General features: G+C 29.5%; 6 protein-coding genes across 19 annotated transcripts in view; 3 read left to right on the top strand and 3 right to left on the bottom strand.

Moving 5' to 3' along the window:
- Positions 1-2699: 2699 nt before the first annotated feature.
- Positions 2700-6323, bottom strand: LOC118445053 (sodium-coupled monocarboxylate transporter 1). The gene is made up of 14 exons (XM_035873971.2): positions 5513-6323; positions 5199-5413; positions 5065-5116; positions 4928-4995; positions 4700-4854; positions 4469-4609; positions 4281-4389; positions 4093-4202; positions 3839-4025; positions 3648-3734; positions 3484-3572; positions 3277-3396; positions 3011-3203; positions 2700-2929 (listed from the first exon to the last, which is right to left on the bottom strand). Exons 1-14 carry the CDS (start codon positions 5772-5774, stop codon positions 2852-2854), a joined length of 1866 nt encoding a protein of 621 aa, XP_035729864.1. The 5' UTR covers positions 5775-6323; the 3' UTR covers positions 2700-2851.
- Positions 6324-6662: 339 nt separating this feature from the next.
- Prosbeta1 (proteasome beta1 subunit) lies at positions 6663-8091 on the bottom strand. Its single transcript, XM_035873975.2, has 5 exons — positions 7887-8091; positions 7574-7641; positions 7322-7453; positions 6977-7251; positions 6663-6895 (listed from the first exon to the last, which is right to left on the bottom strand). The coding sequence occupies exons 1-5, from the start codon at positions 7980-7982 to the stop codon at positions 6768-6770; spliced, it is 699 nt and encodes a 232-aa protein (XP_035729868.1). The 5' UTR covers positions 7983-8091; the 3' UTR covers positions 6663-6767.
- Positions 8092-8375: 284 nt separating this feature from the next.
- On the top strand, positions 8376-15186 carry rictor (rapamycin-insensitive companion of Tor). Of its 3 annotated transcripts, XM_035873953.2 has the most exons (10): positions 8376-8508; positions 8779-9175; positions 9275-9322; positions 9858-10014; positions 10107-13292; positions 13392-13521; positions 13611-13978; positions 14304-14406; positions 14485-14592; positions 14707-15186. In XM_035873953.2, the coding sequence occupies exons 2-10, from the start codon at positions 9121-9123 to the stop codon at positions 15082-15084; spliced, it is 4533 nt and encodes a 1510-aa protein (XP_035729846.2). In that variant the 5' UTR covers positions 8376-8508; positions 8779-9120; the 3' UTR covers positions 15085-15186. The 3 variants fall into 3 exon arrangements, 2 of the variants coding, with proteins under 2 accessions (XP_035729846.2, XP_035729848.2); XR_004839133.2 differs by lacking the exon at positions 14707-15186 and having other exon boundaries at positions 13611-14064; positions 14485-14521; XM_035873955.2 differs by lacking the exons at positions 8376-8508; positions 8779-9175 and having other exon boundaries at positions 9275-9403.
- A 221-nt stretch (positions 15187-15407) lies between these two features.
- On the top strand, positions 15408-17715 carry alien (COP9 signalosome complex subunit 2 alien). Its single transcript, XM_035873972.2, has 9 exons — positions 15408-15580; positions 15738-15932; positions 16011-16136; positions 16229-16396; positions 16466-16640; positions 16732-16870; positions 16978-17194; positions 17310-17450; positions 17533-17715. The coding sequence occupies exons 1-9, from the start codon at positions 15527-15529 to the stop codon at positions 17650-17652; spliced, it is 1335 nt and encodes a 444-aa protein (XP_035729865.1). The 5' UTR covers positions 15408-15526; the 3' UTR covers positions 17653-17715.
- A 706-nt stretch (positions 17716-18421) lies between these two features.
- On the top strand, positions 18422-20427 carry Naa20A (N-alpha-acetyltransferase 20 A). 2 transcript variants are annotated; one of them, XM_035873977.2, is made up of 7 exons: positions 18422-18582; positions 18805-18931; positions 19041-19065; positions 19568-19658; positions 19790-19919; positions 20006-20142; positions 20278-20427. In XM_035873977.2, exons 2-7 carry the CDS (start codon positions 18879-18881, stop codon positions 20361-20363), a joined length of 522 nt encoding a protein of 173 aa, XP_035729870.1. In that variant the 5' UTR covers positions 18422-18582; positions 18805-18878; the 3' UTR covers positions 20364-20427. The 2 variants fall into 2 exon arrangements, with proteins under 2 accessions (XP_035729870.1, XP_035729869.1); XM_035873976.2 differs by lacking the exon at positions 18422-18582 and adding an exon at positions 18609-18716.
- Positions 20428-20475: 48 nt separating this feature from the next.
- Positions 20476-24038, bottom strand: part of LOC118445045 (uncharacterized protein CG43867) — a 111168-nt gene continuing 107605 nt past the window's right edge. For 7 of the 11 annotated variants that reach the window (XM_035873939.2, XM_035873943.2, XM_035873946.2 and 4 more), the window contains exons 15-21: positions 23886-24038; positions 23548-23787; positions 23342-23478; positions 23117-23246; positions 22815-23024; positions 22548-22683; positions 20476-22465 (exon numbers count right to left, since the gene is read on the bottom strand). The exon at positions 23886-24038 is cut by the window's right edge and continues 181 nt beyond it. In XM_035873939.2, the coding sequence (XP_035729832.1) occupies positions 22401-22465; positions 22548-22683; positions 22815-23024; positions 23117-23246; positions 23342-23478; positions 23548-23787; positions 23886-24038 (1071 nt within the window). In that variant the 3' untranslated portion in view covers positions 20476-22400. The remainder of the gene's footprint in view (positions 22466-22547; positions 22684-22814; positions 23025-23116; positions 23247-23341; positions 23479-23547; positions 23788-23885) is intronic. The other 4 variants (XM_035873947.2, XM_035873945.2, XM_035873948.2 and 1 more) reach the window with 2 other exon arrangements.

The following is a 24038-nucleotide window of genomic DNA, read 5'->3' as shown; positions in this document are numbered from 1 at the left end:
AACAAAAAAGAAAAGAAATGGAAGTGGTGAGCCTTATCATAGAAATACTTTCATATTATTCACGTTTATTTTTCCTTTTTTTTTTCTTTTTTTTTTTTTTACTGTTTTTAGATTTCAATGTACATAACTTATAATTACTTAAACGTTCAACTCCAAAGCTATATATATTTTTTTAATTACATCAGGGGAATGTATCCTTGAACGCATTTGACGTGTGCCTCGAATATATATATATATATATATATATATATATATATATATATTTTTTAGAAGAAAAGTTATAATTATTTTAATTATATTATTTAATTAATTATTATATTATACATACAAAAAATAGTTAATGAGATTAGTCATATAAGTTAATGATATGTTTCATTGTACTTAGAAAATGCTTAACAATTAATTAAAACATATTGAGTATCTTAAATGTACATGTTACGACTAAACTTGTTATCTATATGATTTTTAATATTATATTTTCATTAAAAAAAAAAAAAAAAAAGAAGATATTTTTTTTTTATTATTAATATTTAATATACAAAATCTATTTTCAATTATTCCGTTTGTATTCAATTTAGCGCGATATTATATTTTAGAGTAATATTATCATGTTTTTATATTATATTAATAGAGAAAAAAGAGAATTAATATCTGCATTATTTATAACTCTAATCATACGTGTAGAACTTTTGCTGTTTTTCTACAAGCAAATATTTGCATGATAGTGTTTTGCAAACACTTTCATAAATAAAATTACGTAATATAAAATTAAAAAACATATAAGTAATATTTTTATTGTTAAAAATAAAAAAAAAAGAGTAAAACAAATATTAAAAGTACTATTTTCATATATGTTACGAGCGTATATATCTGATTATATTTGTAAATTATTATATAGGTATTCTTTTTCTTTAATGATAAAAAAAATAATATGAAAAAGTACATATTTTATATACCATTTAGTTATAAATATACAATTGCATGATGATCATTTTATTATTAGCTTGGTGTATTTGAAAAGTGCAGAAAAAATTTTACCAGCTGTTTGAGTGTTCCTCTACGTAATATATCAATTTTCTCTTAAAATCAATCAATCCAACAAATGTATTGCTTCGTATATATATATATATATATATCAAACTCTCCTGATCTAGTCTAAAATTGAAATAAAACATTCTTAAAGATCTATTTGAAGATCTTAAGGCTGTATATTTTATTAGTAATGAAAAAATGAGAGTTAATGATGGCGCTGGGTTCTTCACATATCTTTTTATACATTTTTATAAGAATATTGTTATACTAGATTATTTTTATTATAAAATATATATAACTTTCATTATTCAAAATATTCGAATGTGATAAGATTTTCAAGTGTAGAATCCAGGACATGATTTTTTCATATTTTAATAATAATAATAATAATAATAATAATAATAATAATAATAATAATAATAATAATAATAATAATAAAAGAAAAAAGAGTTGTTCGTTATAGAGTTAGCACAAAACAGAGTGGTGTGTTTTTTTCAATACATCAATTCCTTAGCTTTTTAAAAACGCGCACTGCTGCAGATATATTTTTTATCTACATCATTTTTGATAAACACAATTGATTTTTGTATGGCTTGTAAAAGTACAAAGAAAAACAACTATACAAAGAATTCCATAATCTGTATCAATATTTTCTCTTTATATTTAAACTACAAGTAAATTTATCATATACAAATTTAAGCGAGATAACGATTTCATACAAGTTATTTATTTATTATTTGAATATATAAATGTGACAAAAATGTCGATAAACATTGTGTGAAAAGAAGTTATATTAGAAAAACTTTATTCATTCAAAAGTCAGATAAAAAAGTTTAGAAAGATGTAAGTGTATATAATAATATAAATGATATGGAGATTTTTATTAAGAAGACCTGTAATTGTGCAGTCTGATTTCTTCTATAAGTACAGACAAATATATATTACAGTATTCGATTATCTTCTTCTTGTACAATTTTTATCCTTATACATATACAATATAAAATCGTAGTTTATATTTAGATATAATTTTTGACATAAACTTTTGCATTTCGGTATATCTATCCTCAATAAATACAATCTGCACGAAGGACATAAAACTTTGAAGTAAATAAACCAATAAGTATTGAAGTTTTTGCTGTATAAATATAAATTTGTAAATATATAAATTACATATATATATATACATGCCTACATATATATGTACGATAGTATTTAGAATTATGTCCGCCTTCAAAGTGTCTTCACTTTTCATTAAGAACGAAGAATACATTTTTTTTCTTTTGATATTATTCTTTGTATAATCCTTTTTATTGTAATAATAAACAAGTGTATTCTTTTTTCTTTTTGACAATTCATAAATAGATCTTTTTCTATTCTAACAAAAATATCTAACACAATCATTAAAATTCTATAGCTATATTGGAAAAGTGAAGAAGTGAAAAGAAAAGAATATTGAATAGAATATTTTTTAAGCCTTAATAAATAATATTATTTGTAATATTATTTTTAAGCCTTAATAAATCTGCGTGTGATACACAAAAACAATTATATAATATAGAATAATTAATGAATTCTATCATGAAGACATCACATGTTACGTTTATATGATATTTTAAGCAAAATTTAAATGTATTTTAAAATATACAGTTATAAATCCGTCATCCAGAGTTAACATTTTTTTCTAAAACAAACATTTCGTAATAAGATCGTACATACAATGAGATAGGTGCATATAATATGATTTTGAATGAAAAATAATAAAAATTAAGATTTAAAGTGTCTCTTTTAAAGTATAAAAAAATTAAATAAGTAATCATTGTCATGTTGATGACATTGCTATTATTTTATCTTCTTCAACGTCCACTTGTTTGTCAACTTTGAAATCATTTCTCGCAATCTGAGAAAAAAAATATAAACATAATTATGTAAAGATCTTTACTCGCTTTCAAGAACTAAAAAAATCTTTATAATAGGTCACCTGTATTTGTTGTAAATTTTTTTTAGAAGATCTCAGGAATTTCCTCATAAATGGAGCTAACAGCATAGGATCTAATTTGTCAACATCTTCGGAAGAAATAATACTTACTATAAGACCAATACTTAGGGTGACCAAAGTACCTATTATGGTGTACCATAAGTAACTGATGCGATACAATGCCCATAGCTGTTCACTGTTACATACACCAAGATAAATCATTCATTGTTCGTTTATAATAAAATTTTTGTATAAATTAAATTACATACGGAAATGAATTCCCATTCTCTTCATTCAAGATAGTTTCAGAAGGTATAAATAACAAGAGATTTTCTATTTGAGGAAAGGAATACATACATCCTTTGGTGGTAACAGGTTTCTCTTCGAATCTATCTCAAATAAATTATCATCAAATTAGAAATTCTCTTTATTTTTTTTTTTTTTTCTAATTACATTTTATAGGAAAAATAACTCACTTCATTTTTCCACTAGCTATAGCTGTTTGAGCTGTTAAAGTGATCCAACCCATAAAACCACAACCAGCTAAACCGCCAATAAGAGCACCCTAAGATTATTATAAATGGATGAAATAGATAAAATATATTTCTAAGAAATATTGTAATAACAATATCAAAAATACCTTTGCATTTACCCAAGGCAATAGAACCCCCATAGTAAAAATACCAAGAGATGGACCATTGGTTATAGAATTTAGACTGACAGATAGCTTTATCACGAATTAGAAAAAGAAATTCTATCATCATACACATTTATTTATTACTCGAAATATTTCTCAAAATATATTAAGTATATTTTTCATTGATTCTTTACCTGCAAAACATGCAATCCAGTTTTTTCGACGACAAAAGCGAGAGCCACACAAATTGCTCCAACGATGATGACAGTAAGTTTCATGAAAATATCAGCAACTCTAGGAGTAAATCCTGTTTTACGAAATGGCTTAATAAAATCTTCTAATACGACCGCTGCCATAGAGTTCAAACCAGTTGATAAAGAACTATAAATTATTGGAATGTATTATCATTGTTAAAATATTTAATTCATTGTTAATTCATCTGTAATACCTGAGAGCAGCACTGAATACTCCAGCAACAAATAAGCCAGGTAATCCAGGATAATCTCCCAAAACGTTCATAACTAAAAGTGGTAAAAGCTGATCCTTTGTACCAGCCAGCTATAATTAATTGATCAATGAATTATTGAAAGAAATTGAATAGAATAATAAATGTAAAAATGGCAAGAATTCCATTACTTTTGTTGTCAATGGATCACATTCATAATACCAAGCATATATTAACATGCCTGCATATCCACATGTTCCCACGATTAATGAAACTCCTATAATGAAATACCAAAGTGCCCTAAAATCAACAAGTAGCTATTTGTACTATTCTAAATTAGAGTGGAAAAATATGATTTCATTAAAAATTTTGTGAGCACCTTCTAGCCAAATGCAAAGTAGGTAAAGCGAGATAAAGCTGTATTGTGTTTTGACTGACTGCCAAGCTCTGCAACCAGTGAACAAATCCCCCAATTACAAGTGACCAAATTGTGTGTCTTGTCGTAGGACTCCAATCGAATCTATTTTATTTGATAGAAGATAAATGTATCTTTTTAATATATCTAGGTATATATTAAGCTCTATAAAATTGGAAATTTCGAAATACGAACGCTGGAAATTCGAGTCTATCAGAGTCCCGATTTCTTCTTAATACAACCGATAATCCACCAATATCCGAAGTGCCTTTGATCGTGATCAAAAGCATTGATCCGAACATTACGAGAACTTGAATGAAATCGGCCCAAACCACTGCTCTTAATCCACCCTATAAGCAACATAATCTAAACATAATCGATATGAACAAGATTCTCAATGATAAAAAAAATTTTAATTCTTACCATACAAGTATAAAAAATACAAACAATGCATACAAAAGGTGTGATGATATGGACATTGATTCCGGTTACTAAAAATGATAAATGGATCAAACAAAAAAATATTTCATTCAAACATTTTAATTAATGATTATACGCACCTTGATTAAAAGCTAATGCTGGTACATAGATGACGATAGGTAGATAAACTATCTATATGATATCAATATACAAGAATTAATCAATTATCAATTATCATTTACTTATATTACTACAAAATATGCATATTACTTACCATACTGATGGAAAAGAGGAAGGATCCTAATAATCGGATTTTTTTATCAAAACGCCTTTCAAGGTACTCATACGTGCTAGTGATTTTCAAATCATGAAAAACTGGTAAAAATACTTTCGACATGATAAAGCCCGTAATGATCAATCCAAAAGAGATAAAAAGATATGTAGTCCCATAAACATAAACCTCGGTTGGTATACCCAATAAAGAGATACCTAAGAAACAACATGTATACAGATTGTGTACACAATAATTAACACATTGATATAGAATGGATGAGAATCAAGATAAAAAAATGTTTGCTAATATTCTACCTGATATAAAACTGGCTATCAGACTCAAACTGATCGGAAATGTCTTCATGTTTCTACCACCAACCAAATATTCATCCTCGCCTGAGATCTTTTTTACGAAACCAAAATAAATACCAACAAAAGCAGAAACTAAAAGCATCAAGACGAAAACGATATAGTCCGGGATAGCAAAGTTTTGCATGGACTTGTTAATTTCTTGGACCGTCGGCATTTCCGGAACCCAATTCGTCAAAAGATCATCCGAGTTGTCTTCCGAGGTCATCTTCTTACAGAACGGTATTTCGACGATTTGATAACGCCTTTTTGGCGTTCCTGTACGTTCGAACAAATTTCTTTTCTTTTGTTTTCTCTCTTCACAGAGAGATAATCTTTTAATATGTAGTTACTTATCTCTTTAACTTTGACCAAGATTGTAATATACTGTACTCTTTCTCTTTAACAATACCTTTTCCATAAATATTATTTCTTATTGAAAAACGATATTCATATTTTTGATGATAACATTCTTGATTTTCGAATATTAATAAGGAAATAATGTTTGACCAAATAATAACAAAATCAATCAAATTCTCTTAATATTGTCAAAACACTAAGCTCTTGAAATAATGGAAGAAACCTAATCCATCCTTTGGCAAAGACATACTACCATGTATCACGAGTCCGGAATAATCCAAAAGCGCTTGTGTGACTTACATACATTGGCGTTTTACATACAGGCGTTATTACATATATTGCGATTGTGCCATTGCGACAATTTTCTCGTTAAGCGAACAATGAGAATTAAGTACATACGTTTAAACGACAGGGGGTATATATTCGTGAGTATCGCAAGTGGATAATACGACCTAAATTTAGAAGTAACAGTACGGATATGTATTTGGTCAGATTGGGGACCACGATTCGAGCCTAGTCTTCCTGTTACGAGTTTTCAACATCAAAGATTAGTTAATGTGATACTTACAAGTGTTCATCCGACGATTAACAAAACATAATTATTGAAAGTAAATATATTCATAAAAAGTAACTTATTCGACAAATTTTTGTAATCATTGATTACTTCATAAAAAGTATTTAAAATTCTTTATGATGTAACGAAATAGACCATGAGGATTATTCATTTCATTTGATTTACATACGTAATTACAACAAATATTCTTAAATTCATATTTATTTACCAAAAATTCAATATCTTTTGAATAATGTATTATTTCAGATAAATATGTATATCTTAAATTTCATTATTATGGAAATATGTTTAGCCTTCATAGAAGCGAGGTAGTTTATCACCCATAATCACTTTTCTTTCGATTCCTTTATTCGTGATTACACCAAGACGTATAACACCACCACTGCTACCATCACGAGACATAGCCAGTGCCAATGCTGCAAAGATATTTTCATCATAATTTATTTAAATAAATTTACAATCGAATGTATCTATCTTTTAAATCTTTTTATACTCACTATTTTGTACCAAGGTAACACATTCGTCCTTTGTCATATTGGGTTTATAGTGTGCATCTACGTAGCCATAAACGTATGAAGAACCTGAACCACCGATAGCAATGGGCTGTCGAATACACATGCCTCCTAAAGGAATGCTATAAACTTGACCTCCTTTTTGATTATCCCATCCAGCTACTAAAATTCCTGCCATCAAGGAATCTCTATAATTATAGCACATTTCACGAAATACATTGGCAGCTGTTTCTACCAATGGTTGTGTTCCAAGTTCCATCCTAAATAATTTCAATTAAAATTCATAGAATATAGAATAAGGAATATACGAATTAAAGAGTGAATTTTTACCTATGCAAACCTAAATGATATTCAACGATATCTGCAATAGCTTGAGTATCTGCAGCAGAACCAGAACGACAACAATAAATATAATCTGTGACTCTGGTCAATTTATCGGCAAAACGATTGCTTATATATGCTCTGAAATTAATTGTTTAAAATTATAGTTAACTTAAAAAAAAAAAAAAAAAAAATTAAAAAATAAAAAAATAAAAAAATAAAAAACATAATATGTAAACAATTTAATTGAAAACATAATACCCTGTGGTAGCTCGTGAATCTGCACCTATCACAACACCTCCATCGAATTCTACAGCCATAATAGAAGTCTACAATAAAAAATATTATAGTAAGTAACAAAACAATTTGATTATAATAATTCCATACACTATAATTTTTTTGCTCTTACGAAATATAATAAAATGAAAGTACTTGAATTGTATGATATAAATTCTATTTAATTCCAAAACAAAATTATATAAAAAGAGTAAGAGTAATTTAAGAATATTTTTATAACTTTGCACTGTCATTCTAACCTCTAATTACAAATGAAATAACACTTTTCAAAACTTACACCAGTACTTTGTTCAGAACGAAGCCAATCTGGAACTAGATTATCGGATGTCGCATTCATATTTGGTTGAACGAGATTATCCACTATGTAAGCCATTTCTTTCAATATACTTTCTTGTAAAAATTAAATTTCTTCGACTATTGTCAAAAACTAGTCTGCTTCTTATAATTGTAATATATACTATAGATTCGGAGTATGTTCATAGAACATCGATATATCGATATATCGATGTATAGTTCACGAAAACAACAATCGAGGTCGCTGTCATTTGTACAACAGCATACTTCACATCGTTTAAAAATTGCGAATACGTTATTTTTTATTTTTTTTTGTTTTAAAATTTTCACTTTGTTTTTCTTTTTTTTTTTTTTTTTTTTTTTTATTTTTTATTTTTTACTAAATATTATATGGAAAAAAATAAATAGATGAACATAAAAACTTTTTCGCTAGAAGATTAAAAAAATATATTAGATCATTTAGCAATTACGTGCATCAAATATCGCACGTTCGTATAACGGCAAGTACAAGTATTGTAATTTGTATTTGCGACGTAAAATTACGTAGTATTTAATAAAATTTGAGAAATGACAAGCGACAAAGTTATAGCAAGAAGTTACTGCACGTAATAAAAGGAAAGAAAAGGGAGGAAAAAGAAAGAAAGAAAGTAAAAAAAAAAAAGTTATTTGCACTGAAATTTCTACGAAAATCTAAGGCGCACTTCGATTATTGTTATTAACAGAAGGAAGTTCGTAAAATCGTGGGAGCGGTTGTATTCGATGGCGTCTTTGCTTTCTTTTTCTTTTTCTTTTTCTCTCCTTTTTTCTTTTTTGTCCTCTCAAAGTGAAACTACACAAACAAATATGAAATAATAAAATTTTTGTTTTCTTATTAGATACATAGTTCTCTAAGTGTACCGGTTGGTAACGCTGTTACACGAGAGATACAAGGAGGTTAAAGTTTTGCGAATCGACTGGGACATCTATAATTTTGGCAAAAGAGAAGTTACCGCGGTGGTCTACGTCGCGAGAATTGACGATAGTGCAAACGAGTTCTTTCGTGTGAGAGAGTGACATTTCGCTCGTGTTCTCTATTACTTGATTTTTATCAATAAATTATTCTTAGTGTTTCGTACGTAAAGTCGAACCGTGAGAATGACATATTTCGTGAAAAAGGCACGTGGCAACGGTCGGACGAAGAGTGTTAATTGTGATCGTGGGTAGCAGCCGGCTAAGAAATGGCAATCTCTAGTTATTTGATCTGGACTCTACGAGCAAGCAGATCTCATCGAAGTACGTTAAATATTTATGTGTGACCTTTTTATTCATTTTCAAAATTTATTACGATTTTTTTTTATAACTTTAATAATTACAATTTCTTTTGTCTCATAGGTCGGCGAGATAACGAAGACAGTAGTGTGCAACTCGATCTGTCAAGAGGTTAGAGGCTTAACCTAAAAGTTTATAGATTCAATAAATTTTACAAACGAATGGAAATGCACTCTTATTTTTAACTCAAATGTATGAGTAACTTGCAATGTTTCTTCTAACGTATACAAGATTAATCCGTTTTAATTTATTTTATTTTATTATATATATATATATATTTTTTTTTTCTGTTTTCTTTTTTATCAGAAAGAATATTTTTAAATCTAATTGTTTTGACGACGTCGTTATAATAGTTAATTTATTTAGAAATACTGCATACGCACTACGTCGTCATATTTCGAATTTACGAAGTTTGTTATAAGATTTATATTCATTGTATAGATCATACTCTTTTATTAGAATTAATAAGAATTATTTTAAGAAATTATTACATTATGCGTCAGATGAATTAATCTTATTTCTTTTTCTTTCTGATTTTCTTTTTTTCCTTTTCTTTTTATTATTATTTTATTTTTTCATTCTTTTTTTATCGTTCTTTTTTGAAAATAATTAAATAACATTAGAAATTATTTTTTTTTTTTTGTAGGATTGAAAGAAAATGTAAAAGAAGTTTTAACTAATCTTTGTCAACGACACAATGTACCAAGTGTAAAGAAGCTAGCTTATCTTAATGCTATTGTTAAATTAATTAGTGAAAATGATTTATCTGATTATGGTTACTCAATGGACGATCTGTTTTGTTGGTAAGAATACACAATTTTGTTGGTAATAGAATTTTATAATTTCGCATTAATATTCGAATTATTATTTCACTTAAAAAATTATTCTCTTTTAGTATGCGTGTGGGTCTTGTACAAGAAGCAACCCAAGTACGTGCAGCAGCATTACGCGCTGTAAGGTATATGCTTAAGAAGGAACAAGATGTTATTGCTATTAATAAATTGCAATATCCATATTTTGTGGCACGTAGTATGGATGTTAATCTACGGAATGAAATGGAAAGAATGCAGGCTCTTAGACTCGTTAGAAGAATTTTAGCTTTAGCTCCTAAACATTTCAGCCCTATCTTAGCCAGATCTCTTATAAGTTTAACTAATGGAGGCATAGAGGAAAGAGATCGTGCATTCAGAGTATTTTTAGCTACTCTATGCGAGTTAGGAATCTTAAATACAAATTTGTTAATAAGTTGTGGTGGAGTTAGCGCTCTTGCGCGAGCAGCTATGACTGGACAAAGCCCTTCGATCGTCGAATCTGTTGTGGGGGTTTTGTTAAAATTATTAAATAATCCTGATACAAGAGGGAGCGTTTCCCTTTTATGTTTCGCAGCACCGTATTGTGAACTTCACTCTTCAAGTTCAGAAAGAACAAAAGAGGAACGAGATCAAAAATTTGCAGCAAGTAAGATGGCATTATTGAGTATACTACGGTCTTATCCAGGTGTTTTACATTTTTGCTGTCCTACTGATAATTCTGGCCTTAAAGCTATAGCAGATATCTTATACGTTGAACAGCTTGAAGTTCGCGGAGCTGTTTTGGAATTACTTTATGAATTATTGGATTTACCTCTGCCAACGTGGACTGACGAACCAGACGTTGCATTGGCTGCAGTCGATCCTGGCAGAACGCGAGATTCGTGGAAATTATCTGAAGGTTTTGTTGCAGCTGAGGGAAAATTTATATTACCATCTCTTTCATCTTGTTGGCCGAACATAACGGAAATACATTTAGCATTATTAGTGTATGCTTTATTAGAATGTGGATTACACAGAGCACTCGCAGAAACAATCGTTTCTTCGGATACCTTTATTTCCGTACGTGCAGCAGTACTATTAGGAGCATTACTGCATTTAGCACATTCCCTGCTACCTTCAGAAGTGTGTGATCTGACGCCACCTTTGCCAAACTTATTGGAACATGCAAGTGCTGGTAAGCATCAAGCTCTTGCCGCTGTAACGATCTTAGGACGGATGCATACGATGATGCGTCGTCGACCATCACCTACGAGTCTCTTTCTCGATCGAATGTTACGAGCTGGTACTTGGTTGAGACCAACTTTGCCACGACGCCAACGACCGTCCAGTAGACATTGGTTACGTAGAGAATCTTCAACGACACCTTTATTGAAAGACGCTCAAGTACTAAGCTCTAAGGACGCACTGGCTTGGAATTGGCCTGTAGTACGATCAATCCTTCGTTCACGCGAAGATACGATAAGGATACTCCATGATTCTGATTACAGACTGTTTATCAAGAGACTCGTTCGTTATTTTAAACCTTCATCGAATGCATACAGTAGAGTGGAATTGGGAACAAATGCTATTTTAGCACGAGAAGCAACTTTAGCAGGCTGCGAATTACTGAACTGTTTATTAGAGCTTCATGAGCCCGAAAGTACGAAATTGTTGAATGAATTGATCGTAGATATCGCCGAACAAATCTCTTGTATCCGTACTGCGCAATCTGCACACGATTGCTTATTCTCACCGCGTCACATGTCTACAACGTGTTGTCAGAAATATTTCCTCTTTTTAGGACAACTGAGTCATTCTGCAAAGGGAACTGTTGTTTTAAAAAGATTCAATTTACTAGAAGAATTACAAGACTTAGCTCTAGCCACAAATCATGACTGTTACGTGAAACTTATTGTTTCAAGTTTAGATTATTCCAGAGATGGACCTAATAGGAAAGTTCTGAATAAAATTATTACCGAATCATCTTTAGAATTTACACGCTTATATGCTACGCAGTTCCTACGATTGATACTCAGAGCAAAAATATTGGATGCATACCATTGGGCAATAACTTTATTAACAGAAAAATTAACGGACACTAGTAAGGTTGTAGCACTGACCGCATTGGAGGTATTGCATGAGGCGTGCGAAGAAACGGAATATTTAGAAATTTTATTACATCAAGGAGAGCGTCAAGGAAACTGGGATAAGTGGTTGCAACATTTAGGAGATAAAGGTTATTTATTAAAAATAAGACTTTATTCTTTGCACGAAGGTTTTTCCTGTTTGCCATCAGCTTCAGAAGAATTAGAAAAATGGATTGGACTTGAAGGTTTTGCAGAGAGATATGTTGGCTTAGTGGAAGGTGAAATACATGACTCTTTGACACGTCGTCAGAGAAACGAAAATGGAAGTTACCACAGAAGAACAACTAATGAATTGATAATGCCTCGCAATATATTTATTTTACCTCATTTTATAGGCCAAATAGTACGGCATGATTTTGGAATGCAATTATTGCTCCGCCGAAATGTAATACAACATTATGCACGAATCATTCAAAGATTTAGAATAGATTTGGGAGGTAGAGATTCGGAATCTAATTCAAGATGTACTAAAAGTAGCCGTTTAATTGTGGATGATAATTATACTATGTCAGAAGGGTCATGTATTGATGAATATGTTGAACCAAATCGTCTAGAAACAATTGTAGATGCAGAAACTATTGAATTATCTGACATATGTACCCCGCCAAAAACGGAATCTTTAATAGAAATACGAAGAAAAACAAGTTTAGATGATTCAAGACATACTACTCCCGATAGAAGTTGGAGAAGCGATCTTGAGATTCGTGATGATCAGTCCGTTAGTTTAGAAAAACAAATATTAAAAACAAAATCTGCATTGTGGGCATTAGGACATATAGGAACGTCAGCAGCAGGAGTCGAACAATTAAATCATTTAGGAATTATAGAAATAATTACGTCTATGGCGGAAACATGTCCTTATTATTCGGTAAGAGCAACGGCCATGTATGCTTTAAGTCTTATTGCTACGACCCGTGCAGGCACGGATGCACTAACAACTTTCGATTGGCCAAGTGTAAGACATAGAAGAGGAGATCATTGGTCGATTATACGACCTACAACTCGCTATCCCGTACCAAGTCCTATTCTTATTCAAAGGCATCATCGGAGTCTTAGCGATGGTAAACCTGAATTACCTGAACCGGTAGCTCGTCGAACTAGGAATCGCTCCGAGAGTGCAGCTACGGATTTGGAAGCAAGAAGGTAAGATACAAGTTTGTTTGTTTTCGTTTTTCTTTTTTTTTTTCTTCAATTAATTTTGTATGTCAAACTTCTTACAACTTGTATCTTATTTGTTATCAGAGAAAGAGGAGAAACTCCAAGTCCATTATCAAGTATACAAAGATTAAGTCAACAAGATGCAGAAGGATATGCGCGTCTTCGTAGTTTACAGCGTTATCGTAGACCAAGTTATTCTCAAAGTAGTTTAGAGGTGAGTTTTTTTGACATAAAATGTCATTTTCTATATTTCTCATTATATTAAAAAAATATCCTTTATTATTATTATTGTATATATTACAGATGTACAGTTTAGATGGACGACTTTCACTACAGAGCCTTTCAGAATTTGATTCATCCCGCAGCTGGATTGCGAATAATATACTCACACCTACCCCACCGCCCCTCGAAAATGATAATGATAATCTATTTTATATGGGTATTTGTCTTCCTAGAAGACTTACAACTCTTTTTCCGGATCCACCTCAACCAGTAGTTTCTACTGTAGTTGATGATTCAAGTAAATCTGAAATAGGTCCTAATGAAATAGATGAAGAATCTGGATCAGAAAGTGATGCCGACACAGAGCATTGTCGAGTGTGCCTTGTCTGTTACCGTACGAAAAGTACCACTAAGGTTTTCACTGGAGAAGCAGATATAAAACTACGGAGGCAAGGATAATAATATTCTGCAGGATTTCTAATACTTGTTATTTTAAAAAGAATCAGAATATTAGCTAATTTTCTTATTGCTTAAGGTACAAATCTATCAATATCTGCAATAGAATCTATTAAATATGTTATTTGTTTTCTGTTGCATATGATATATCGAAATCTTCTATATTGCAGGATTTTTTAGTATTCCTATAAAGAAAATTGTTTATCTTTAATACTCACTTAAATATAAATGAATTGTTTTTTCTTTATTTTTCTTTTTTTTTTTTCTTTTTCTTTTTTTTATCGCATTAATATAGTAATATTATTTCTGTGTGAACAGGGAAATCCTTAGGCATACGCAGCGACTTGCAAATCCTGTCTGGTACAGACATAGTAGACAAACTCTTCTTAGATTAAGGCAAAGGTATCCTGACAAATTTCAGGTAATATTTTTTTAATGTACATTCAAAATAATGAAAATTATGCTCTACGCGTATTGATATTGTAATTTATATCAACAGGATGCTTGCTTGTTTTCGGATGTAGCTTCTCGATTAGGAAGTAGTTCTTATAGAATACCAGCACGACGATTCTTACAAGAATTATTTCTAGATTCTTCGTTTGATGCGGTATGTATTAAGTATAATTTCATATATTACAAAATACATTTTATATATATATATATATGTGTGTGTGTGTGTGTGTGTGTTAAATATTTTTTTAATAATTTTCTTGCAATACAGCTTTATACAGAACCAGTCAGCATATTAAAATTATCTATTGGTACAGAGGAAAATCCTTTACAATCATGTGTTCCTATTGCATCTGAGGCTAGTCCTCGGACATCTCATAGTTCTTCAGAAAGTAAAGTGAATGGAAGAGTTACTTTTTCTGAAATACAACCTGGGCAATTAACTATAGTAGCGGAAGAAGCGACAGGTGAAGGATGTACAATGAATCAACGAGATAAACTCCAAGAAATTCTGCAAATGTCCGAACGACGTAGTGATGAAAAAATTATTGCGGAAATATTAAATCCCGAGGAAAGGATACGTTTGTCAAAGAGTTCTGATAGATTATTAAAAATATCGAGTACCAACACTGCCATCAGTTTTGAGTAGTCCTCGACTTTAATCTCACACTTGTATATTTTGTATTAAAGATAATATTGAAATATATATATATAGAAAATAAATTACACTGCCAGAAGCCAGCATCAAATTGTAAGGATTTCATTTTACCTCACAATAAAAAAAAAAAAAAAAAGAGGAAAGACTAAAAATGTTTTCTCAAACAATAAATTTGATAATATTTACAAATTTTATTTCAGTCGATGTTTTTTAGAAGATTTATTTTTAAAATTGGTACCATTATCGTGAAGTAAGGGCTGACAACTTTTATATCTATTTTTTTTTTTTTTTTTTTTTTTTTTTCTTGAAGCAAATCACATGGTTGCATGTTCTATGATGTGAATTCAAAATACTACAATACCGTTGTCGTCGCTGTCAGTGCATTTTACGGATTTTTCTTCTACTTTATATTGTTCGTTTAAATCAGTACAAAATGTCCGACGGTGAAGATGATTTTATGTGCGAGGAGGAAGAAGATTACGGATTAGTAAGTATTTTTAATTGAAAATTAAAAATGTTCGTGCGATCGTTACATTTGCATTTTATTTTAGGTTATGTTTTTTCTTTTTCGTGGATTTTCGTAGCTAACTAAAAGACAAAAAATAATTTAAAATACTAATTTACAAAATCACTGCTTATTATAGGAATATTCAGAAGATTCTAATTCAGAACCAGATGTAGATTTAGAAAATCAATATTATAATAGTAAAGCATTAAAAGAAGATGACCCAAAAGCTGCATTGCAGAGTTTTCAGAAAGTTTTAGATTTGGAAGGAGGAGAAAAAGGAGAATGGGGTTTCAAAGCTTTGAAACAAATGATCAAAATTAATTTTAAATTGGTATATCAAAGTTATAGCATAATGATATTAATAATTGTCTTTTATTATTAATTCATTTAATAATCTTTTATATTTTAGTCCAATTATAAAGAAATGATGGCAAGGTATAAACAATTATTAACTTATATTAAAAGTGCTGTAACGAGAAATCATTCAGAAAAATCTATTAATTCAATACTGGATTATATAAGTACATCAAAAAATGTAAGCATTTGAAAAAAAGAAGGACGTTAGATTATCTATTTGATATGATGAGTTTAATAAATGTAATTATATTTATCTTGTATTTTTAATAGATGGAATTATTACAAGATTTTTATGAAACTACTTTAGATGCATTAAAAGATGCTAAAAATGATAGGCTATGGTTTAAAACTAATACTAAATTGGGAAAGTTATATTTTGATCGTTCTGATTTTAATAAATTAGCCAAAATATTGAAGCAGCTTCATCAAAGTTGTCAAGTATGTATTATATAAAAAGATATTATAAAAATGAGATATATGTAAAATAATGTTATATATTTGTTATAGACCGATGACGGAGAAGATGACTTAAAAAAAGGAACACAACTTTTAGAAATATATGCTTTAGAAATTCAAATGTATACTGCACAAAAAAATAATAAAAAATTAAAAACTTTATATGAACAGAGTCTTCACATTAAAAGTGCTATACCACATCCTTTAATAATGGGAGTTATCAGAGGTTAGTATTATTTGCTATTATATAGTAAATTAAATATGAAATTTTTAAATGTTATAATTGGAGTAAAAATTATATATTCAATTTTTTTTAGAATGTGGAGGTAAGATGCATTTACGAGAAGGGGAATTTGAAAGAGCACACACAGATTTTTTTGAAGCCTTTAAAAATTATGATGAATCAGGGTCTCCAAGACGTACAACATGCTTAAAATATTTAGTATTAGCAAATATGTAAGTATAAAATATAAAAATGTATATTTCTTATCAATGTATTATGTATTTAGAATTTTTACATCCAAAGTAACATTTATAATTTTATATTGTAATAAAATTTTTAGGTTAATGAAATCAGGAATTAATCCATTTGACTCGCAAGAAGCAAAACCATACAAGAACGATCCAGAAATTCTAGCAATGACAAATTTAGTAGTTAGTTATCAAAATAATGATATCAATCAATTCGAATTAATTTTAAAACAAAATAGAAATAATATTATGGATGATCCATTTATTCGAGAACATATTGAGGATTTATTACGAAATATTCGGACTCAGGTATAAAATTTACATAACAAAATTGAATTTGGAATAGAAATGTTTAGTAGGGGGAAAAAAAAAACTATTTAATTAATTGTATATATATACAATAATATATATTTTTTTTTATTAGGTTCTTATTAAGCTGATAAAACCTTACACAAGGATCCATATTCCTTTCATAAGTAAAGAATTGAACATAGATGTATCAGAAGTGGAAAGTCTTCTTGTATCTTGCATTCTTGATAGTACCATACACGGACGAATTGATCAGGTATAAAAGTTATTTAAAGAAATAAAACGAATATAACGAAGGAAAATATTAAAATATTTATTTAAATTATATATTATTATAGGTGAACCAGGTACTTGAATTAGATAAAAAATCCGTTTGCGCTGCTCGTTATAATGCATTAGACAAATGGACCAGTCAGTTACAATCATTACATGTAGCCATTGTAAACAAAATGTCTTGAATAGCATGATATAACGATATCGAAAACCATAAATATTATTGTGTATAGTATATCATAAACATCTGTCATTAAGTAAAAAAAAAAAAAAAAAAAAAAAAAAAAGAAAAAAAAATAAAATCTATTGTGATATGTTAAAATTAGAATATTTTATATATATATCTAATTACTTTGATAATAATATTTAATTATAGTCAACATAAAGTTTACAATTTATACAGATTATAAAGTAAGATTCAATTAAAAGTAATATTTCGAAAAAGATTAAAATGTAAATTCTCAATACATAAAATATACATACGTATATTTGAGTCCTTTTTTATACGATAAATGTGTGCTGTGCAAACAAAAAAATTTGCAAAAAGACTTGTGTAAAAAAAGATTTACAAAAAGTATAAAATTTGTATAAAGGCTGTTCGTCATCCCTAGTTTTATAACGATTCATGCCAATAATGAGAACAGGCTTAATTTTTGACCGATCTTGATGAACAAGGTATCATTTTAAAGAAGAAGGTCTATTCTAGGATCCCGCTTTTTTGAATTTTTGAAAAAGTTTAATTTCCTTTGAAGAAAATCGTATCAAAATATGATCTTTCTTCGAGAATAGTTTATGCATAAAAATAAAGCTTTTTCAAAAATTCGAGAAAGGTATATTCTCGCTTAAACCTTCATCTTTAAAATACGATTTTGCTCATTAAAATTGGTCAAGAATTAGCGGACTCGCTGTTGGCGTAAACCCTGTTTTCACAATTTTTCGTGAAAAAAGTTTCATATAGTGGCGCCTCTTGAAATTCGTGACAAAAGAGAAGAAGCTTATACTATATTTTCTGATTTTCATATAAATGCTTGAATAGTATGTGTTTTGTTTAAGTGAAGTAAACGACGATTATTTTCTTGTTTGGAAGCATAATTTTCTGATCCATTCACATAAAAGTAAGTTATAAATGTTTCTTTCATCATATCAGGTTAACTATTTCGAATGATCTTGTCGTTTGTTTGTTTTCGATTGTTTCGAGCCGATTGCCAGAAAGTAAAATATTTTTTTAACGAGTTAGACATACAAATCGGTATAATTGACGTTCCGAAATAATAACGTATTAATGAAATTCTATTATTTTCTTTTTTCTTTCTAATGACATTTCTTTACCTTTACAGATAAGCCATTTGTGTACGTGATAAAACGTGCATTTAAAATCGTAAAAAGACCTGATTTTTTTTCAATAAAAAAGATGACAACGCTCAGACCTTTCACGTGTACTGATTTATTCAAATTTAACAACGTGTATGTAAGCTATACGAGATATTCCAAGCAATATTATGTTCTAACCTCAAATTTTCTTTCGATACGTCATATCACGTAAGATTTATGCTATAGTTTTTTTATTTTCCAGAAATCTAGATCCACTCACGGAAACTGTATCCTTTTTATTTACAAATATTCATTATGACCGATAGCCCATATATTATCTCAGAATTGTACAGATTGTTTTCTATTTTTCTAATAAAATTGTATAAGCATAATTTACAATTGAAAATAAGAAGAAACTGTTATATGAAGTTTGTTTGTAAATACTTTTTTTTACAAAGTTGTAGGAAAATAATAAACGTAGCCTGAATATATATCTAACGACAAATTAAAAATTTGATAATACAAAAAATTGATCATATTTACTTTGTGTGTACTTACAAGATATTTATTTTCTTTTAACAGTACATTACAATCATTATAGAATTGTTTTCAGTTATTGTATTAAAGTAATATCTTGTAAAGTAGCTATCAACATGTTAAAAGTATTTTTTCAAATTGAGAATATACCGAATATTATGAGAGAAATGTTCTGTCTGTTTACAAAAATATATATATAAATATATATATATATATTTTTTTTCTTTTTCCTTAATTTTTTTATTTCTATAGTATGGATTATCCTTTTATATGCAATATCTGGCACATTGGCCAGAATATTTTCAAGTGGCTGAATCACCAAGCGGTGAAATAATGGGATATAGTAAGTAAAAAGATCTCTCCTCATTTTATGAAATAAAATTTGTATATTATATTTAACAATCAACTGTACAAAAATGACGCTGAATAATATTTCAACAAAATTATGATATTCTTTTTAATATAATGTTACAGTTATGGGAAAGGCGGAAGGTCTTGCAGAAAATTGGCATGGCCATGTAACAGCTCTTACCGTTTCACCTGATCATAGAAGACTCGGTCTTGCAGCGGTGTTGATAAAATTATTAGAGGAATTATCGGAGAAGTAATTAGTATTCTAAAATAAAGAAAGTGGAATAATAGCGAAGCGATAAGCGGACAATTTAATTATTTATGGATTTTGTTTTATAGGAAACAGGCATACTTTGTGGATTTGTTTGTCAGGGTTAGTAACAAAGTAGCTATTAAAATGTATCAGCAATTGGGTTATATTGTCTACAGAGTAGTATTAGAATATTATAACGGGGATCCCGATGAAAATGCTTATGGTAAGTATTTAATTGGTAAGATAAAAATCAATTTTTAACTTAATATAATTATTATATTGTATCTTTTATATATATATATAATTATATATATATATATATATATATATATATATATATATATAATTTTTTTTAAAGATATGAGAAAAGCACTTTCAAGAGATGTAAATAAAAAATCGATAATACCACTAACGCATCCTGTAAGACCCGAGGAAGTCGATTAATTTTAAGATATATAAATGTATTATTAAGATTGAGAGGAATAAAGGGATATATGTATTATATTAATTAATTTTACTTCATTTCAAAGATGATTTCTATTAAATTAAAGGTAAAGGTACAGGTTTCTCTTGTCCGCAGATTCAAGCAGTTTATTTGCTTTTCTGTACAATAGTACAATGTCTCCTGCTTGTCACCGCTCATGCCTTTATGCGCCACTTGATGCGAATAAATAATAAATATAAATGTAAGATGGTAGGCTTAGTAGAATACTATAGACAGCCTCCTGACATATAGAGGCATTCTTTTTTTTTCCTTTTTTCTTTTTTCCATGACAATTGTTATTTACTGGCTGTCTCTGTATCGATTCTACTACATTTAAAAACTTAAATCTAGTATATGATATTTACAGAATGAATGATTTCACTGCGTCATGATACAAAGGTGCTAAGCACCTACACAATAGTATTTAGTTTGCGTATTATAAAAATTAAGGACAAAGTGTCGTTCTTGCATATCTTTGTACTGTTTCCAGTATTCTGAGGATCTCGAATAATTTATATAAATCTTTAATGCGCCAAACGAAGCTGTGCAATAGATTCATTCGTCTATTCTGCTCAGGGAGGCACGATCATATTCAGCCTATCTCAGATAATATAACAAATTATAGAAGTTTTGTACGTTATTGCACGAAAGCCCTACTTTAACTTTATATATTCGCTTGTTACTAAAGAGAAGGAAGACATTAACTAGTTACGTAGGACACGTCAAGCGGGTACAAAACTTCTATAAGAGAATGAAATTAAAATCAAATTTTTTTTTTTTTGCACACGTGTATTATGCAGGAACGATGCTAAATGTTAAATAAAATATGTTCCCCTTTACATCTATTTGGTCGTGTCTTTATATAAACAAAGAAATATTCGTTTACATATTAAATAAATATAAACTATGAGACTAGCTATTATCAGAATTATGTAATAATATATAAGAAATTTGTCATATTACTTTCCGTAGAAAAAATCTTTTTCGAGGTCCGTGATTAGCGTTAAAAAAATGATAGCTTCATTTTATATTCTTTATCCTCGCCATTCAGTATTAATAATCATTTAACATATAATACGATACGCGGAAGAAAAATTGTCAAAATTTTTCCAAATCAATAGCATCTCAATAACATCTTTTTTGCTCTGCTGCTGACAATAGGAATCCAGTTCAATTCGCACTATTTTTAACTTGATTTCATATACGAATTGTACAAAAGCTGTTGTATTACTGCACTTTGTTTGGCAAGAAGTACATTTTCTTTTTTCTTTTTTTTTTTTCTTTTTTTTTTCTTGTTTTCGACATGCTCTCATATCTCAGAGAGAAGGGTATCGCATATTATATTTTTATGTATTTCTATGTATTTCTTTTTCTTTTCTGTTTTTTTCTTTTTTTTTTTTTGTTCACTAAATTTCTAAACACATTCAATAATTCTGATTAATATATATGTACATAGTACGTGACACATCACATAAATTTAGTATTTTATACTAGAGATTCGTATTTGGTATATAAATACGGTAGCAAAACGTTTCCGCACGATGCTCAGCTTTAAAATGAAACTATTCGATGTAATTAGACATACTAATTAGGCAGTGTTACAAATCGATTCGAGTAATTTCAGTCATTCTGTTGCACCATATACATGGTACACATGGTCTCTGTGCTATATGCGCCGTTAAATATTTACATAAAAGTTCATCTACAAGCTTTCCATTCTAATGTACACAAAACACAACCAAAATAACTGCTGCACTCACTGCTTTCGCTCCGTGCTATCCGATATATATCATTTGCACAAAGTTTGTTTTTTGTTTGTTCGGTGTTTTTTTTTCTTTTTTTTTTTTTTTCTTTTCTTATCTTTTCTTTTCTTTTCTTATAATACAGCAGGTAATACCTTTGTATATAAAGTTAGTGCCTTGACAATGTCAAACTTTCAATAAGTCGGTTAAACACATTCTTTCACATTATTCTCAAAAATAAGCCAACCAGTCTTTCTAAGGTCTTTGGTGATCTGGAGTTGATTTCAAAATATCCGGTTGTGTTGGAAGACAACTTGAACCTAAAATAAATAAATGTATCGAGTAATAAACAATATCTAAGGCATTGTTTCATCAAAATATGATGGATAATTCTTTACGAACCAGTAGCAGGTCTAAGAGTCGACTTTATAGATCTGTGTGAACCATTGCGTGTCAAAGTATTCATTTGTGGAGTGCCAGGTAAAGCATGTCCAAGTGCATTCATGTAATCAGCTATCAGCAGCGTTATCTCTAATATCTGTAATACACAAATGCATACACACACACACACACACACACACGTACGCACAGACACACAAAGAAATACAAATTATTCTTATTATTAATATTATATCTTCTATTTATACGTATATTACTCGAAATTCGTACCTTCGGTTTGGAAAGAGCGAAAAGAAGTTTTTGTTCGGCGGCACCCTCGTCCGGGCAAGCAACGAGCATGAAATCATCTAAACAGCCTCCGAAAGTGACTATATTTGCGTAATTATAACGGCACATTATTGCCATTGTTTGTAACTCGAGTAACGTTACACTATCTTCGTTAACTGCTATCCATACGGTTACTGGATCAGTTTGTTTCAGCTGGAAAATATTTATTGACGTTATGTATGGCATACGTTTATATATATATATATATATATATATTTATTTTTTATATCAATGATGATATTTACTTTTGCTTGATAAAGTGTAGCTCCGAAAAAAGGCCACTTTCTGGTACATGTTAAATAAATGCGGACACAATCCAATACGCTGCGTCCTCTTAAAGCGATCCATTTTTCTTGTAATTTTTCCTGCAGTTCTCTGCATAGCAATGGAAGATAAAATATCAATGAAATTTTAAAGTACTGTAAAAATAATTTGTATGCGCGTGTGTGTGCACATATACATATATGTACCTCAGCTGATCACCAGTGATGTTAGACCGATAACGTATTGGAAAAAATTTATCTAATGCTTGAAGTACGAGATGATGTGGATTACTTCCAGGACCACTTCCACGTGCTTTATCATTATTGTATTCTCCAAAGTCGATCTAGAACGTAACAAAATATAAAAATCAATAATCTCCGATTATAATGGCGTATTTTTCTCTTAAACAGACCTGCGCCATCAATGATGCAAGTTCAAAAGCAAGATCACGATTCAAAGGGAATTTCCCTTGTACTACTTGTTGATTCACTTGATAACACAATAATAATCTTTCCCTATCGGTTTCCATTTTAGCTGCCTGCCGCCAATAACATCGTGATTTGTACGTCAATTGTATGACTCTTGTATTTTCGAATTTACCCGATCTTTTTTCCCGTAAAGCTGTCTCCCATTTCGAAATAATATCACAAAGCTGAAAAGAAGAATATAGACCGGGATTTGAATTAAAACTTATATATAATATATGTATATATATATACACAAATTATGACTCAACATATATTCTAATACCTTCGCTTGAAGATCGATAAAATGTTCGAGATCTTTTTCTATTGGATCGTCGCTGAACAATGTAAAACCAGATTGATGTACGTCCCGACAACCAATTTCTTGATTCAATGTATTTATAAATTCCTCTATCGTGGTACTGCCATCGAAACTGAC

The sequence above is a fragment of the Vespa mandarinia genome, chromosome 3 (assembly GCF_050613455.1).
Source record: "Vespa mandarinia isolate Hongniang chromosome 3, ASM5061345v1, whole genome shotgun sequence".
Classification (NCBI taxonomy): Eukaryota; Metazoa; Arthropoda; class Insecta; order Hymenoptera; family Vespidae; genus Vespa; species Vespa mandarinia.
This window is presented reverse-complemented; position numbering and strand designations above follow the sequence as displayed.

Excerpts from the sequence above, each read along its gene's own strand:
- alien (XM_035873972.2), top strand. The coding sequence starts at position 15,527 with ATGTCCGACGGTGAAGATGATTTTATGTGCGAGGAGGAAGAAGATTAC. Across the intron at positions 15,581-15,737 it reads AGGAAGAAGATTACGGATTA|GAATATTCAGAAGATTCTAA; the intron begins GTAAGTATTTTT and ends TGCTTATTATAG. Across the intron at positions 15,933-16,010 it reads TCAAAATTAATTTTAAATTG|TCCAATTATAAAGAAATGAT; the intron begins GTATATCAAAGT and ends TTTATATTTTAG.
- LOC118445053 (XM_035873971.2), bottom strand. The coding sequence starts at position 5,774 with ATGACCTCGGAAGACAACTCGGATGATCTTTTGACGAATTGGGTTCCG. Across the intron at positions 4,203-4,280 it reads GTGATCCATTGACAACAAAA|CTGGCTGGTACAAAGGATCA; the intron begins GTAATGGAATTC and ends AATTAATTATAG. Across the intron at positions 3,735-3,838 it reads CTGGATTGCATGTTTTGCAG|CTATCTGTCAGTCTAAATTC; the intron begins GTAAAGAATCAA and ends TTCGTGATAAAG.
- Naa20A (XM_035873976.2), top strand. The coding sequence starts at position 18,629 with ATGATCTTGTCGTTTGTTTGTTTTCGATTGTTTCGAGCCGATTGCCAG. Across the intron at positions 18,717-18,804 it reads CGAGTTAGACATACAAATCG|ATAAGCCATTTGTGTACGTG; the intron begins GTATAATTGACG and ends TTACCTTTACAG. Across the intron at positions 19,920-20,005 it reads TTAGAGGAATTATCGGAGAA|GAAACAGGCATACTTTGTGG; the intron begins GTAATTAGTATT and ends TTTGTTTTATAG.
- Prosbeta1 (XM_035873975.2), bottom strand. The coding sequence starts at position 7,982 with ATGGCTTACATAGTGGATAATCTCGTTCAACCAAATATGAATGCGACA. Across the intron at positions 7,252-7,321 it reads TATCATTTAGGTTTGCATAG|GATGGAACTTGGAACACAAC; the intron begins GTAAAAATTCAC and ends GAAATTATTTAG. Across the intron at positions 6,896-6,976 it reads TGTTACCTTGGTACAAAATA|CATTGGCACTGGCTATGTCT; the intron begins GTGAGTATAAAA and ends ATATCTTTGCAG.
- rictor (XM_035873953.2), top strand. The coding sequence starts at position 9,121 with ATGGCAATCTCTAGTTATTTGATCTGGACTCTACGAGCAAGCAGATCT. Across the intron at positions 9,323-9,857 it reads GCAACTCGATCTGTCAAGAG|GATTGAAAGAAAATGTAAAA; the intron begins GTTAGAGGCTTA and ends TTTTTTTTGTAG. Across the intron at positions 14,407-14,484 it reads GGTATCCTGACAAATTTCAG|GATGCTTGCTTGTTTTCGGA; the intron begins GTAATATTTTTT and ends TTATATCAACAG.